The sequence below is a fragment of the Sinocyclocheilus rhinocerous genome, unplaced genomic scaffold, assembly GCF_001515625.1.
Source record: "Sinocyclocheilus rhinocerous isolate Xijiao unplaced genomic scaffold, SAMN03320098_v1.1 scaffold776, whole genome shotgun sequence".
In the NCBI taxonomy this organism is placed as follows: domain Eukaryota; kingdom Metazoa; phylum Chordata; class Actinopteri; order Cypriniformes; family Cyprinidae; genus Sinocyclocheilus; species Sinocyclocheilus rhinocerous.
This window is the reverse complement of record NW_015647486.1, coordinates 248,833-263,289: the sequence shown is the minus strand read 5'-3', so window position 1 is coordinate 263,289 and position 14,457 is coordinate 248,833. Positions and strand designations below refer to the sequence as shown.

The following is a 14,457-nucleotide window of genomic DNA, read 5'->3' as shown; positions in this document are numbered from 1 at the left end:
GCATTTTAAACCTTGTACATGTGCAAATCCAAAAAAAAAAAAAAAAAAAAAAAGAAAAGATAGAAGAATGATTTGCTCATGAATTGAACACCGCTACTGCTCTCATAAACAGAGGCTAGCCTGGATATGTCAGTGATTAATGACCAAAAATTGAGTCTGTTCCAGTGTAGTTCATGCCAACTGAAAATCATTTTAGTTAACAGAAATAAAGATGAAGTTTAATAAAATATACATATTAGATGAAAAACTTAAACAATATTTAAATGAAAATTAGAAATGTTTCTTTTCTAATAAGGTAACGTTCATTATAATAATAAAATAGTTATTGTTTTTAACAATATTAATAACAAATTTATTGCAAAATTTGCATCATCTTAATAATAATAATAATAATAATAATAATTAGTATTATTATGCCAACAATATACATAAAAATTATTTTATTGTACATTTTTAATTATGCATAATTACCATTGATATTACAACTAAAATGATAAAAAAAATTTTTAAAAATGAAGCAATAAAGCTACAGCACATTTAAAACATACATTTTAGATGAAAACTTAAATTTACTAAACTTAAACTTGACAAAATTAGAAATTTTGCCCTGGCAACTAACATAAATAAAAGGTAAGTTTAAGTACTAAAATGAACAAACTAAAATAAATAATAAATAAATTCAAGCTACACCGAACTAAAATTAAAAAAAAAAAGCATGTAAAAACCATACTTAAAACAGAAATGGAAAATATGAAAATAACTAATTCAAAATATTAATAAATGTTTGTATAATAGTATAAAATATCATACATAAATAGTATATAAATACTATAAGTAAATAAATAAGTATAAATAATAAATAAGTATATAAATCTGTTCCTTTATTCCTTTTATAAAGTTATCATATGACTTCAAAATTTACACCAGTCATATAGACTTCATTTTTTAAATTTTAATTGGCACTTTTGGCTCCATAAAGCCTCCAATCGTAATTGCATGGAAAACGGCTACCAGCCCATTTCTCAAAATACCTCCTTATGCGTTTTCCATAACAAAAAGTAAATCATACAGGTTCGGAACAACATGTGGGTGAGCAAAAGATGACAATTCAGATTTTTGGGTAAACCACCCCATTCACAGTCTAAAGTGATGGCCTTTCCTGAGCTCCGGACTAAACAAACCGCCGGAGCTACTCTCTGTGTTTAATAAGCCCAATGACTCCTCAGCTCAGAGAACTGTCATCCCGCATCTGAGCACATGTGCCCTTCCTGAGGGAACAAACCACATAAATACATTACAACAACGCACTAGTTTCACATAAGCGTATTCACAGTTTCACTGTATGAAATTAATATCACACAGAGACATAAATACAGCCTGGCGTGTTGGCATATGTGGGGATTATTCTGAAGGGTTATGATGATATGCAGCATGCCAGGTCAGCGCACATGCGTACGGATGAGGATAATCACTGCTGAGTGCTGACCTACCACGTGATGTCATACCCATTACATCATCAGCACATAACCTGAGAGAGGGGGAGGGGTGATTACATCATCAGTGTGTGCCTGCGGGAACAGCTGCTGCCACCAGAGCAGCGCACGAGAGGAACACGAACACACACACACACACACAAACACACTCTCTCACAACACAAAATAATGTTCTTTTTAGCAGCATCATATGACCCCTTTAACAAATTTGGTCCGTTTAGAAACATTGCCGTGTGAAAGCAAACCGCACCAGGAATAAAAAGCAACATTGTAATAATTTTAATCCCTGTTTCGGAACAAAGCAATCGAACTACAGGTGTGAAAACACCCTTACTCACGCACACACACACACACACACACACTCACTCACACTCTCTCTCACACACACTCACTCACACACAAACACACTCACTCACTCACACACACACACACAAACACAAATACACTCACACACACACACACTCACTCACACTCTCTCTCACACACACTCACTCACACTCACTCACACACACACACACAAACACAAATACACTCACACATATACACATACAAACATACACACAAACAAACGAGAAAATCTCACAAAAGCTGATATTTCACGATCTGTTTAATACCAAAATCAAATATATATTATGTATTATATATTTCGCATATATGAAATAAGGCCTATGATTTTTTTTGCATTATTTTATTTTATTATTTTATTTTGAATGTTAATCATTTTAATAATTATTAATAATTTAATGAACATTAAATGAATGTTGTCTTTGCAATTACAAAGACAATTAGTCTGCCATTTTTACTGTATTTATAAAAAGATATATAAAATAATAAAAAATATTAATAACTATAACAGTTCATAGATAATTCTTAAATAACACTGGTCGAAATGCAAATGATATTAAATTAGATTAAGCCTTTTTTAAATTCTCATCTCATATAAGGTATATAATACAGTACATAACATTTTTCTTTTAGGTAGAAATATAACCTAGACATGTTCTTTCCAGGTCTCATAAGATCAGAGTCAGCTGCAAAAATAATCCATAGATTGACAGATATAAAACTGCAGACATCTCTCAGTTTCCGTCAAGCATCTAATTCCTATATGAGCCCTCTCACAGATGTGTCATCTCTCTGGAGGCATGCTTTCACATTATCCACACACTACACCAACTCAGCGGGACCAGAGCACCGCAGTTCTCAAAGAGACTGAAGGGTGTTTGGTACCCACACATAAAAGCTTTCAGAGCGAAAAAAACTAAACGTTCTCACTACACAGCTGATGTGATTTTAAACAATTAATGTCACGAAGAGACCACGAGTCCTGATGCACAGACGCATCTGAGAAATCTCCAGAGTCTCACGCTGGACTCCAGTCCTACCATTTATTTACAGTACAAAAAAATAAAATAAAGAAGAAGACTCTGATCTGCTTAAAAACCTATAGTGATAATTTTTGTCTTAAGAAATTAATATTTTTATTCAGCAAGGATGCATGAAATGAATCAAAACTGACAGTGGAGACTTTTACATTGTTAAAATACTTCTGTTTAAAACAAATGCTGTTCTATTAAACTTTCTACTCATCAAATAATCAAAAAATTTTTTTTATTGTATTATGTTTTCCACAAAAATATTCGGCAATTTTTTCAACACTGATAACAATAAATGTTTCTTGGGGTGTAACATTGGTTTTGCTTTGTTTCACAGAACTAATCGTTGCCTGGGTTGCGTACGTATATGTGGGGCGGCGCTATCAAAATAGGGGCAAGACCCTTTTGGGGTAGGGGCGTGTTTGTTTTGGTGATTTCAAATATCAACATTGGCTACCAGAAATCACTTACTCTGCCTTTAATTCACTGGAAATTCAGAGCGAAAATCAATTCGATCGGTCTAAATACCACACATTGACTTCTTGGTTTAATCAATACAAATAATGCAAACCTCAAAGCTGCATGTCTTGCAGCGTTCTGAGATCTGAAATTTTTTTATTATCTATATTGTCTAGTGTAAATCTTTAGACGGCAGTGGCATATTTAGAGAGATAAACCGTAAGGTTTACTCTCGCAAGGTTTTGTTCAATGGGAATTGTGATGACAAGGCAATATTTTCTGCAGATTTTCACGCAGACGGTGCTAACTAGGTCATCTGAGAGCGAGCGAGGTTCCCCACAGACATAATCAAGGGGGAGTGGAGATGAATGCGTTTTCTAAATAAGGCTCTCCTGAAATACTTTCATAGCAAGCAGGTGAACTGAGCGAGTCACAGCTGTATGAACAGGTAAGTGTGTGATTAATTCTCTATTAGGCTTGGTTGTGTTTTTATTATCTGTGTTGATTGACTGTTCAAATTGCAAGTTATGTTAGCTGGCACGTCCACACTGGTAGTAGCTACACAAGTCCCAGAGGTTCCTCCATGATTTTAGCAAGATATGCGTTCCAATTTATTATGATTTCCAACAGGGAGCTATTCCAACATGAACACATTCATCCTAGCAAACACCCTAAAAAAAAAAAACAGGAAATATGCAATGCTTGTTGTGGTCATCACAAGTTGCACGGTTAAGTAAGGAATATGAACCTATCTGTATTTTATTATTTATTGTATTATTTATTATTAATGTTGGTAACACTTTATTTTAAGGTGTCCTTGTTACACATGTTTCATGTATTTACTATTATAATAATAAATTATGCATAATTACATGCAAGTAACCCTAAGACAAACCCTAATCCTAATCATATAGTAAGTACATGTCGTTTATTAATATTACTCAGTACTTAAATGCATAATTAGACTGTAACAAGGACACCTTAAAATAAAGTGTAACCTTAATGTTTTTATTAATATTATGATCTAGTTTCTATTTTTAATATTTCATTTTTATTTTCATTTTTGGTCAACTTTTATTTAGTCGTGTCGTGTAGTTTTTTTCTTATTTCTATATAGCTGTATTTATGAATGTATTTAATTTAATTGTATATACATTTTAGTACTTAAACTTATTTATTTCATTTCTAATTCATTTGCAATTCTAATTTCCACTTAAGTTTTTCAAACGAATATTTCTATTTTATTTTGTATCAGCTTTATTTAAAATTACAGACAATAGAAACAAGTGACTAATATGAACATGACAGCATTATTATTATTATTAATAATAAAAACACAATAACCCATTCGAGACACATGAACAAAACATTTTGGAAAAGAATAGAAACAACCTACTTGATTATTTTTCTAACTAACTAACTAACTAAATAAATAAATAAATAAATAAAAGTCAGTCAGACAGACAGACAAGACAGACAGACAGACGTGTGCTCATTATTATTATTATTATTCAGCTGCAGCACATCCAAACCCTTCTCCTCCATTCATGTATTTTTTCTCCTCGTCTGTTTGCTGTTGTGTTGCCGGGTCCGGCCCCTCAGCTATCCAGCCATGACACTGTTGCCATGACTACACTCCAGCTCTCTCTGGCTGCGTCTCTATCTCACCCCTCACACACTTTCTGACACTGATGCAAGCCGATGGCTACACAGAAAAGCTTCTTGACTCTGTGTGTGTGTGTGTGTGTGTGTGTGTGTGTGTGTGTGTGTGTGCGAGTGTGTGCTAGAAACACCATTCAACAATCACAAAACACCCAAGTGACACACACTTCCTGTCAGCTCATGAATTATTCATTTGGACTTCAGTCTGTTCAGTTGTAACCCGGCTGACACACAAACGCTCGTGTACGACACTGATCTAGCGCTTCTGTGAAACCCCTCTGAGCTACTGAATGAAGAAGAGATGGAGAGATCTCCAGGACATCACAGCATTCAGATTAATACACAAAATACAGCTGTTTTTGAAGGTTAGGTGTGTACAATTTCCCAACGTTCAAATGTTTTCTCTCATCCCATTATAAACTGTAAAGGCATCTGACAGATTTTTCAGTACTGGGACAAAAAAGGCTAGAGAACAGGACAAAATTGGTTATTGTATAAAGGAATTATAAACAAACCAACAGCAAATAAAGAACAACAAAATAAGGAAAACCTTTTTTTTTCTTTTTTTTTTTTTTGGAGAGATCTCCAGGACATCACAGCATTCAGATTAATACACAAAATACAGCTGCTTTTGAAGGTTAGGTGTGTACAATTTCCCAATGTTCAAATGTTTTCTCTCATCCCATTATAAACTGTAAAGGCATCTGACAGATTTTTCAGTACTGGGACAAAAAAAGCTAGAGAACAGGACAAAATTGGTTATTGTATAAAGGAATTATAAACAAACCAACAGCAAATAAAGAACAACAAAATAAGGAAAACCTTTTTTTTTCTTTTTTTTTTAAAAACGGTTAAAACACAAATGTGCCAATTTCTTAGAAATGCTATTTTTGTATGTACGATGTCAGGTTCAGGGTTTTTTTTTTAACAAAATTTGAAAAATTTATTGATGTGGTGTAACACCTTGAATACATGTGAGGGAACACATCTTAATTATTATTTAAAACTCATTAATTATTAATCATAATTTTTTTTATATATTTTTCAAGGTAAAAAGTATTTCAACAAATCCTGAATTAATAAATAATTCATTAAAATAAAATTTAAAAATGATTTAATTATTGTAACATTTAATTTAATGACAAAAAATATTAAACCCGAGTGACACACACTTCCTGTCAGCTCATGAATTATTCATTTGGACTTCAGTCTGTTCAGTTGTAACCCGGCTGACACACAAACGCTCGTGTACGACACTGATCTAGCGCTTCTGTGAAACCCCTCTGAGCTACTGAATGAAGAAGAGATGGAGAGATCTCCAGGACATCACAGCATTCAGATTAATACACAAAATACAGCTGTTTTTGAAGGTTAGGTGTGTACAATTTCCCAACGTTCAAATGTTTTCTCTCATCCCATTATAAACTGTAAAGGCATCTGACAGATTTTTCAGTACTGGGACAAAAAAGGCTAGAGAACAGGACAAAATTGGTTATTGTATAAAGGAATTATAAACAAACCAACAGCAAATAAAGAACAACAAAATAAGGAAAACCTTTTTTTTTTCTTTTTTTTTTAAAAACTGTTAAAACACAAATGTGCCAATTTCTTAGAAATGCTATTTTTGTATGTACGATGTCAGGTTCAGGGTTTTTTTTTTAACAAAATTTGAAAAATTTATTGATGTGGTGTAACACCTTGAATACATGTGAGGGAACACATCTTAATTATTATTTAAAACTCATTAATTATTAATCATAATTTTTTTAATATATTTTTCAAGGTAAAAAGTATTTCAACAAATCCTGAATTAATAAATAATTCATTAAAATAAAATTTAAAAATGATTTAATTATTGTAACATTTAATTTAATGACAAAAAATATTAAAACATTTTCCCTAGACTTTGAATAAATGTGAGTGCAGGCATATTCATTATTTTCAAAAAATAAAATGAAATGAGGAAAAAAATAAATAAATAAAGAATACTAAAATAAATTCTATACATAAAATTAGTAATTATGTGGGTGCTTATATAACCCACATAATTCACCAACACGAGGAAAGAGTGAAGCGACACACCGTCCCGACACAAACCAGACAAACCCAGGCGTGCAGGTCAGAGGTCATGGGTACACACCTTGGCATTAATATAGGGGTCAAATGGGCCACAGCGTTTGAACTCAGTGTGGTCTAGAGCGCTCTGGGAGAGGGGAGAGAACAGGAAGGAGATGTGTTCAGCCTCACACACACACACACACACACAATGAACACAACGACTGTTAATGAATGACATGATCAAACAGGCAAAAGAAACCACAGGCTGGCTTACAGTCCGTCGGATGATAAACGTCACATGAGTGAATATGTGTTAAAAGTACATCTAACTAGAATTAATCAATGTGAAAAAGTTTTTGAAAATGAAATTAACCATCAAATGTTCATTTGACCAATCGAACGAAGGAGAATAAACCAACCTTATGAAATGACAAAAAAATGAAATGAAACAAATTATGCCATCAATCCAATCCAGTCCAAAAACTGTACAATTAATTCATAATAAATTATTAATAATAATAATTCATAATAAATCATTTTTGGCTGCTGTTTCATTTCATTTTGAGACATGTCATGCTATACCAAGTCAAGCAAAAACGGAGATGTTAAATGAAAACTGCGATTATTATGTTACTGAATAATATTGAGTGCATCACTGCAGAATAATAAATGCACGAAAGCCTCTCCAAATTATGCAAAACGAGAGCATTAGCAGACAGGCCGTTCCTGCTTTCCTCTGGGGACATTTCAGACAATACAAACCAACCCTGTATAATAATAGGCAAGTACAGGTGCACATGAATATTCAGCTTCATCTGCTGAAGGATGTCACAGTGTTGGAAATAAACAGGCAACGGCTTCAGAACAGGACGAGAGTGCAGAAAACTGCTTTCCTAACGTCAGCCGGAAGCTGATCCTGAGACAATAAACGTCAGCATTACTCCGGCAATTTCTAAATGTTCCTACAGGTAAATACTGTTTACATTGACAGTTGTATAAATGTATGATAACTGGAACTTTGTGGGGGTGGAAATACATATTATCAACCAATGCCTATGTTTGTCATGGAATACTAGCATAGCACTAACTTAGCCCTGTGATAAATAAACACATCTTTATATTGTTTCTGTAATAATTGCTCTTTTTACTTAAATGAAAATTACCCCATGATTTATTCACTCTCAAGCCATAGGTGTATATAACTTTCGTCTTTCAGACGAATACAATCGGAGTTCTATTAAAAAAATGTCCTGGCTCTTCCAAGCTTTATAATTATAGTGAATGGCTGTTGAGATTTTGAAGCCCAAAAAAGTGTGCCCATCCTTCATAAAAAGTGCTCCACACGGCTCCGAGGGCTTAATAAAGTCCTTCTGAAGGCATTTGTGTAAGAAAAATATCCATATTTAAAACTTTATATACTGTAATCTCTAGCTAGGATGTCAGAAAGTCATATACACCTAGGATGGCTTGAGGGTGAGTAAATCATGGGGTATTTTTCGTTTTTGGGTGAATGAAATGAATGTAATGTTTTTGGACACTTAATTGTATGTCAACTGCAATTAAACGACAATTATATAAAATATAAATTTATATTAAATGCAATTAGTTGAACTTTTCTGGGTTTTAGTTGTGCTTTTCTAACCCACTTAAGCAGGACTTGAGTACATCTTTTCATAATTCTATTACACATTATTCCAAAAATATAATGTGTTGGCTCAATAAATAAATAAATAACGCAAATGCTCGCCATCTTTTTGCGTTATGACAACTTCATAATGACATTATGTTTAACCAACAAACGACATTTACAAGTTAGAGGAACTTAATTTGTATTTTAGCATACACAATTTAATTCGAAGTTGATTACTCAATACATAAATAAATAAATAAAAGTTATGTTTCTCCTGTTGTGGCCCTGGAACCAATTGATCTTAATTTCAGTTAAAGCCAGCAGCTAGAATAGGACATGTGAAATATAACTTATGCTGTGCGTGTGCATTACGCATGTAAATTTAATTAACATGTAAGATATAACTTGTGACTGACATTAGCGCAGTCATTGCTCATATATTCAAAGTAGTGTGTACCTACATGTAAACCATTGTGTCTCTCCAGCACAATGATAACCACAAAACCTTCAACATAACAGAAATCATTTTAAATGAAACCAAACAGTTGCTGGTAGCCATTGATTTCATAGTGTTTTTTTTTTTCTCCATACTATTGAAATCAATGACTACCAGCAACTGTTTGGTTACCAACATTCTTCAAAATATCTTCTTTTATGTTCAACATAAGAAAGAAACTCAAATAGGTTTGGAACAACTTGAGAGTAAGTAAATGATGACAGAATTGTCATGTTTGGGTGAACTATTCCTTTAAACGTACTTTTTTCACAGTGAATACTATCTTACTAATACTATACTACTACTTAAGTGTTATTATACTACTATGCTATAAAAACAATATGCATGAGAGTACTATAAACATTTTAAACAGTGCACTACACTATTGTCACATGAACTGTACATTAAATTTAGCATGTGATGACAAATCATAACATCAAAGAAAAAAAAACACTTGAATTTTATTCCAAGCTTGCATTGAAAATTGCACTCAATGGAAATGTCAGTGTTTATATTCAGATATTGGTAGTTATTGATTCTGCACCTGAATGTGGTTAATCGGCAACTATAGTATCCTAAAGTTCACTGACATGGTATTGATTCAAACTTTAACAGCTGATGTAGACAAAGTAAAAGGATCATACTATGTCATCTTCAACTTCACACCTAAAAAAAACGATTTAAAATTCACCCAGATGTGTTATGAGTAAAAATAAACTACTATTTTAACTCGTAACTCGTCTGGGTGAATTTCAAATAATTTTTTAGGCATGTATTAAGGGTGAGATGTCACAGAACTCATGTTTAGCTTTATCTTTACACGCACACACACACACACTCAAAGTGTAAATGAGAGCAGTGTGAAGAAGCTGCAGGCGGAAGTGACAGTCTTCCAGATAAACTGCCGCTATTCTTGAGACGTGTCAAAAAAAGTCTAAGCTTGAAACTACTGAATTCACACAGTCCACAAAAATGTGCATATTTACAGCACAATTTAACGTCTACAGGCAGTATTTATTCTGACTCGCCTTTCAGTTTGAAAAATCATCTCTTCCTCTTTACTACTAGTCATAGCACAAAATAAACATGGATTTCATCAGAACACTGCTGCCACCCATAGACATTATGCTGTAAATAAGCCAGACTATGCCTTTGATCTGAGGTGAAGGCTGCTCTGTGTCGGGTGCTCAGACCTGCTCATTGAGTTTGGGGTGAGATGGACCCTGATGGATGAGGAGTTTGACGATTCGCTGATCTCCCTTCCACGCCGCCAGGTGCAGAGGGTAACAGCCCTTGTTATCAGCGATGTTCGTCAGAGCCTCGTTCCGCAGAAGTACTTCCACCACCTCACTGAGAAAAAGAGAGAGATACATAAACCTTTCATGTAAATAAATTCATGGGGTCCAAGGTCATCAGGGAACAGGACTCACCTGTGGCCATTTAAAGCAGCGTGGTGTAGAGGTGTGTATCCAGTGCTGTCCACACAGTTCACATTTGGGCCCCTCCAGATGCTGTCAAAAAAAAAAATAAAGAGCAGACACATATTTGTAATGTTGCCTGCTAATGCCAACATTGCAGTTTTTCATTTACTATCAGAATATTAGAATGATTTCTGAAGAATCATGTGACACTGAAGACTGGAGTAATGATGCTGAAAATTCAGTTTTGCATCACAGAAATAAATGTAATTTTACGATAAATTCAAATGGAAAACAGTTATTTTAAATTGTAATACTATTTCACAATTTTACTGCTTTTACTGTATTTGTGATCATAAATACAGCCTTGGTGAGCAGAAGGCACTTTGCAAAAACATTTAAAAAATAATTATTCCAATCTTTTGACCAATAGTGTATTCAGTGACCTGTAAAATAACCTGTTAATAGCAGTGTTCCCACTCTTTCTGATCAATGAATTTCCATGACTTTACCATTGTTTTTTAATCTTTTGTGAATGTGAAAATTTATAACAAAAGACAAAATAAGTTTTAAAATAAACTAAAACTACTCAAAATCAAGATATTTCTCATATTTTCCCACTCAACTGTTTTTTTTAATAATTATGATAATTATTTAAAGATATTTCTCATATTTTCTCACTCAAATGTTCTTTTTTTTTTTTATAAATATGATAATTGGAAAAATCATATAAATTGAGCAACTCCATGTGTATTTCAATTTCATGTGTATTTTGTGCATTTTTCTAGTTATGCCAAGTTGTATTTTTTTTTTCCCAAACAGAAATAAATAAATAAATTCTTATTCAATAAATTAAACGACTAAACAAAAGTCCCAGGACTATTGAATGTTGTTGTGGGCAATGTGGGGCTTTGGAGTCAAAAAGTTCAGAGCCACTGAGTTTCATTCATTTGTCAATTCATTAATTTAAAACTGGTTCCCTACCATTTTTGCCCAATAATTTTCCATGACTTCCTTTTATCATGATTACTGAATAAGAATCATAAAATTATTTGCCGAAGAGAATGTCCATTTGTCAGCTACTAAATGTAAATAATCATACTTGTATAAAAAAAATAAAAAAAGAAGAAAACTTGAATGTGGCTCAGTTAAAGATTCAGCATTCAGAACCTTTATGCACACCATAACCAGAAAGAATAACATTCAGTATTAAAATGTACAGAAATTCTCCAGTCCTGGAAATAAAAATTTGAATCCCTCCGATTCATTCATTATTAAAGCGAGTCTGTTAATTGCTTTACTTTTTTTGTGGTGTACAGACAGAAACGGCAACTAAAGGCTGCTCAGAAGAGCCTGGATTGTGGAGCCGTCCCTTGATAACCTTGTGAGGGTTTGGACTTTGAATGCTGGTGTAATGTATGATTCATCAGGCAGCTAACGCCATGGGAATAAACATCACAGAATATCTCTGCGTCATCCTTCCTGCAGGACACTGAATTCCTGAAGCAATCTGCTCTAGATGAATCCACTGGTCAACGCAACATACTTTTATGAATCTGTGAGTCATACGTGAATCTAGCACTATTGCACGACTGCAGCGGGTGTTTGAGCTCGCTGGTGGAAAACAGGTAAATAAGTTCTGCTTGGAACAACTTAAATGAGGTGCAGGTAAATCTGTGTTTCTGATCTAAATCAGCACTGATAACATTTAATTTTTTACTGGAGCACAGGATGTGGATTGTGGCAGTCCATGTAGGTGGAATACAGATTCTTTTAAAATCCTCTTAATGCATTCGGGACCATTTAGACCCAGATAAGATACATAAAAAATACATGTAAAAATACCCTAAAGACTATACAATAATATAAAATATTAATAATATATATTTTTATTATTAGTAGTAGTAAAATAAATAAATAAATAAAACATCTGTGTTTATTTTGAACTAGGTATCAGCTGAGGCTTTACACTTTTTTTTATCTGTTTTTGCTCTATTAAAAAAAAACAGAGAATATATTTAGTCTCTTTCCCATCTTTTCCATCCAAACATGAAGATTTATGCAAGCAAAATGATTTTTTTAAAACATTGCAGAGTAATTTTTAAATGGTTTGATATTGCTTTGTTAGAAAATGACCAGGAAGGTTTCAAAGTTTTAAGCTCAAAAGAATTTAATTTAATTCTAATTTAATTTTGGTGATTTCAAATATCAACATTGGCTACCAGAAATCCCTTACTCTGCCTTTAATTGTAAGCTAATTCTCAGATCATATTTGTTCTGAATTTTATCATTTTTATAATGTCGAATATAATATCTTTCTCATGAATACTGAAAAAAGTTGTTTTTTAACTTGCATGACATTTTTTAGCAGTTCATGTACAATTTAAAAATTTAATTTTTAATAAAAAAATAATAACTAGTAATAACTTGACAGTTTTTTAGTTTTTAGTAGTACAATTTCTAATTTTTTATTTAATAAAAAATATTAAAAAGGAGTAAATGTATAATAACTTGGTAAATTTGATCATTTTGAAATGTTTGCACACTCTCTAATTAATGAGAAGTTACTGATCAGATTTTGAATGCATTATTCAATGCATTCAAATTCCACTGAACATTCAGGACAGATTTTATGATTATGATACACCGATCCAGCTCCTGTATCACTGGCATCTCAAGATAACCTGGAAAGGCATTTACATTCACTCAGAGGGCTATTTTTAAATAAATTAAATGGCCTTAGCCACATTCAGACTAATTTAATTTCAACATTAGCATCCACAATTCCCTCACAGCATTGCTTGTACTGAACAACAAAACAACCAACTCCTTGTCTGTTCTCAAACACACACTGGACCTCACTGATAACAGCCCAAGGCTCTGTACTCGACATAAATATGTTGACGGACTGGAATAATTTCTCTTGCTGTAGCTGTACACATCTTGTGTAGGATACAGGAGCTTTGAGGAGAAGAGGCCCTAGCTTGAAGAGCAGAGCGATCACGTGACGTGCTGCATGCACTCGCTCACTGTCAAGACAAAGAAGCACAAATGAAGACACAAAGACACAGACAAAAGAGGAAGAGGAAAGGAGAAGCCGGTGGCAGAGAGGCTCTCAAACTGTGCTGCAGGCTCCACCTCTCTCGGCTTTTGAAGATGAGAACAAAAAAACAATATTAAATTGATAAAATGTGTCAGTGAATGCATTTATAATATTACAAAAACATTTCTATTTCAAATAAAAGATGTTCCTAACCTTCTATTTTTTGAATCATAAAATAATCACCTAACCGTTTCCACAAAAATAATAAGCAGCACAGCTGTTTTCAACATTGATAATAATCAGAAATATTTCTTGAGCATCAAATCAGCATATTATACTCATTTCTGAAGGATCATGTGACACTGAAGACTGGAGTAATGATGCTGAAAATTCAGCTTTGATCACAAAAATAAATAATATTTTAATATATATTCAAATAGTAAATGGTTATTTTAATATGTTAATATATTTCACAATATTACTGTTTTACGGTTTGATCAAATAAATGCAGCCTTGGTGAACATAAGATCTTCCAAAAATATTAACATTTTCTTTATTAAACTTTAAAAATATACATTAAAAATAATTATTTATTAACCCAATATTAAATTGATAAAATGTGTCAGTGAATGCATTTATAATATTACAAAAACATTTCTATTTCAAATAAAAGATGTTCCTAACCTTCTATTTTTTTAATCATAAAATATCACCTAACCGTTTCCACAAAAATAATAAGCAGCACAGCCGTTTTCAACATTGATAATAATCATAAATATTTCTTGAGCAGCAAATCAGCATATTGGAATGATTTCTGAAGGA

The 14,457-nt window shown here is 32.9% G+C and overlaps 1 protein-coding gene across 1 annotated transcript in view; it reads right to left on the bottom strand.

Annotated features, from left to right (window-relative positions):
- Nucleotides 1-14,457, bottom strand: part of anks1aa (ankyrin repeat and sterile alpha motif domain containing 1Aa) — a 114,890-nt gene that overhangs the window by 76,808 nt on the left and 23,625 nt on the right. Inside the window, exons 2-4 of the mRNA XM_016513676.1 lie at nt 10,605-10,685; nt 10,368-10,524; nt 7,131-7,193 (exon numbers count right to left, since the gene is read on the bottom strand). Coding sequence (XP_016369162.1) covers nt 7,131-7,193; nt 10,368-10,524; nt 10,605-10,685 — 301 coding nt within the window. The remainder of the gene's footprint in view (nt 1-7,130; nt 7,194-10,367; nt 10,525-10,604; nt 10,686-14,457) is intronic.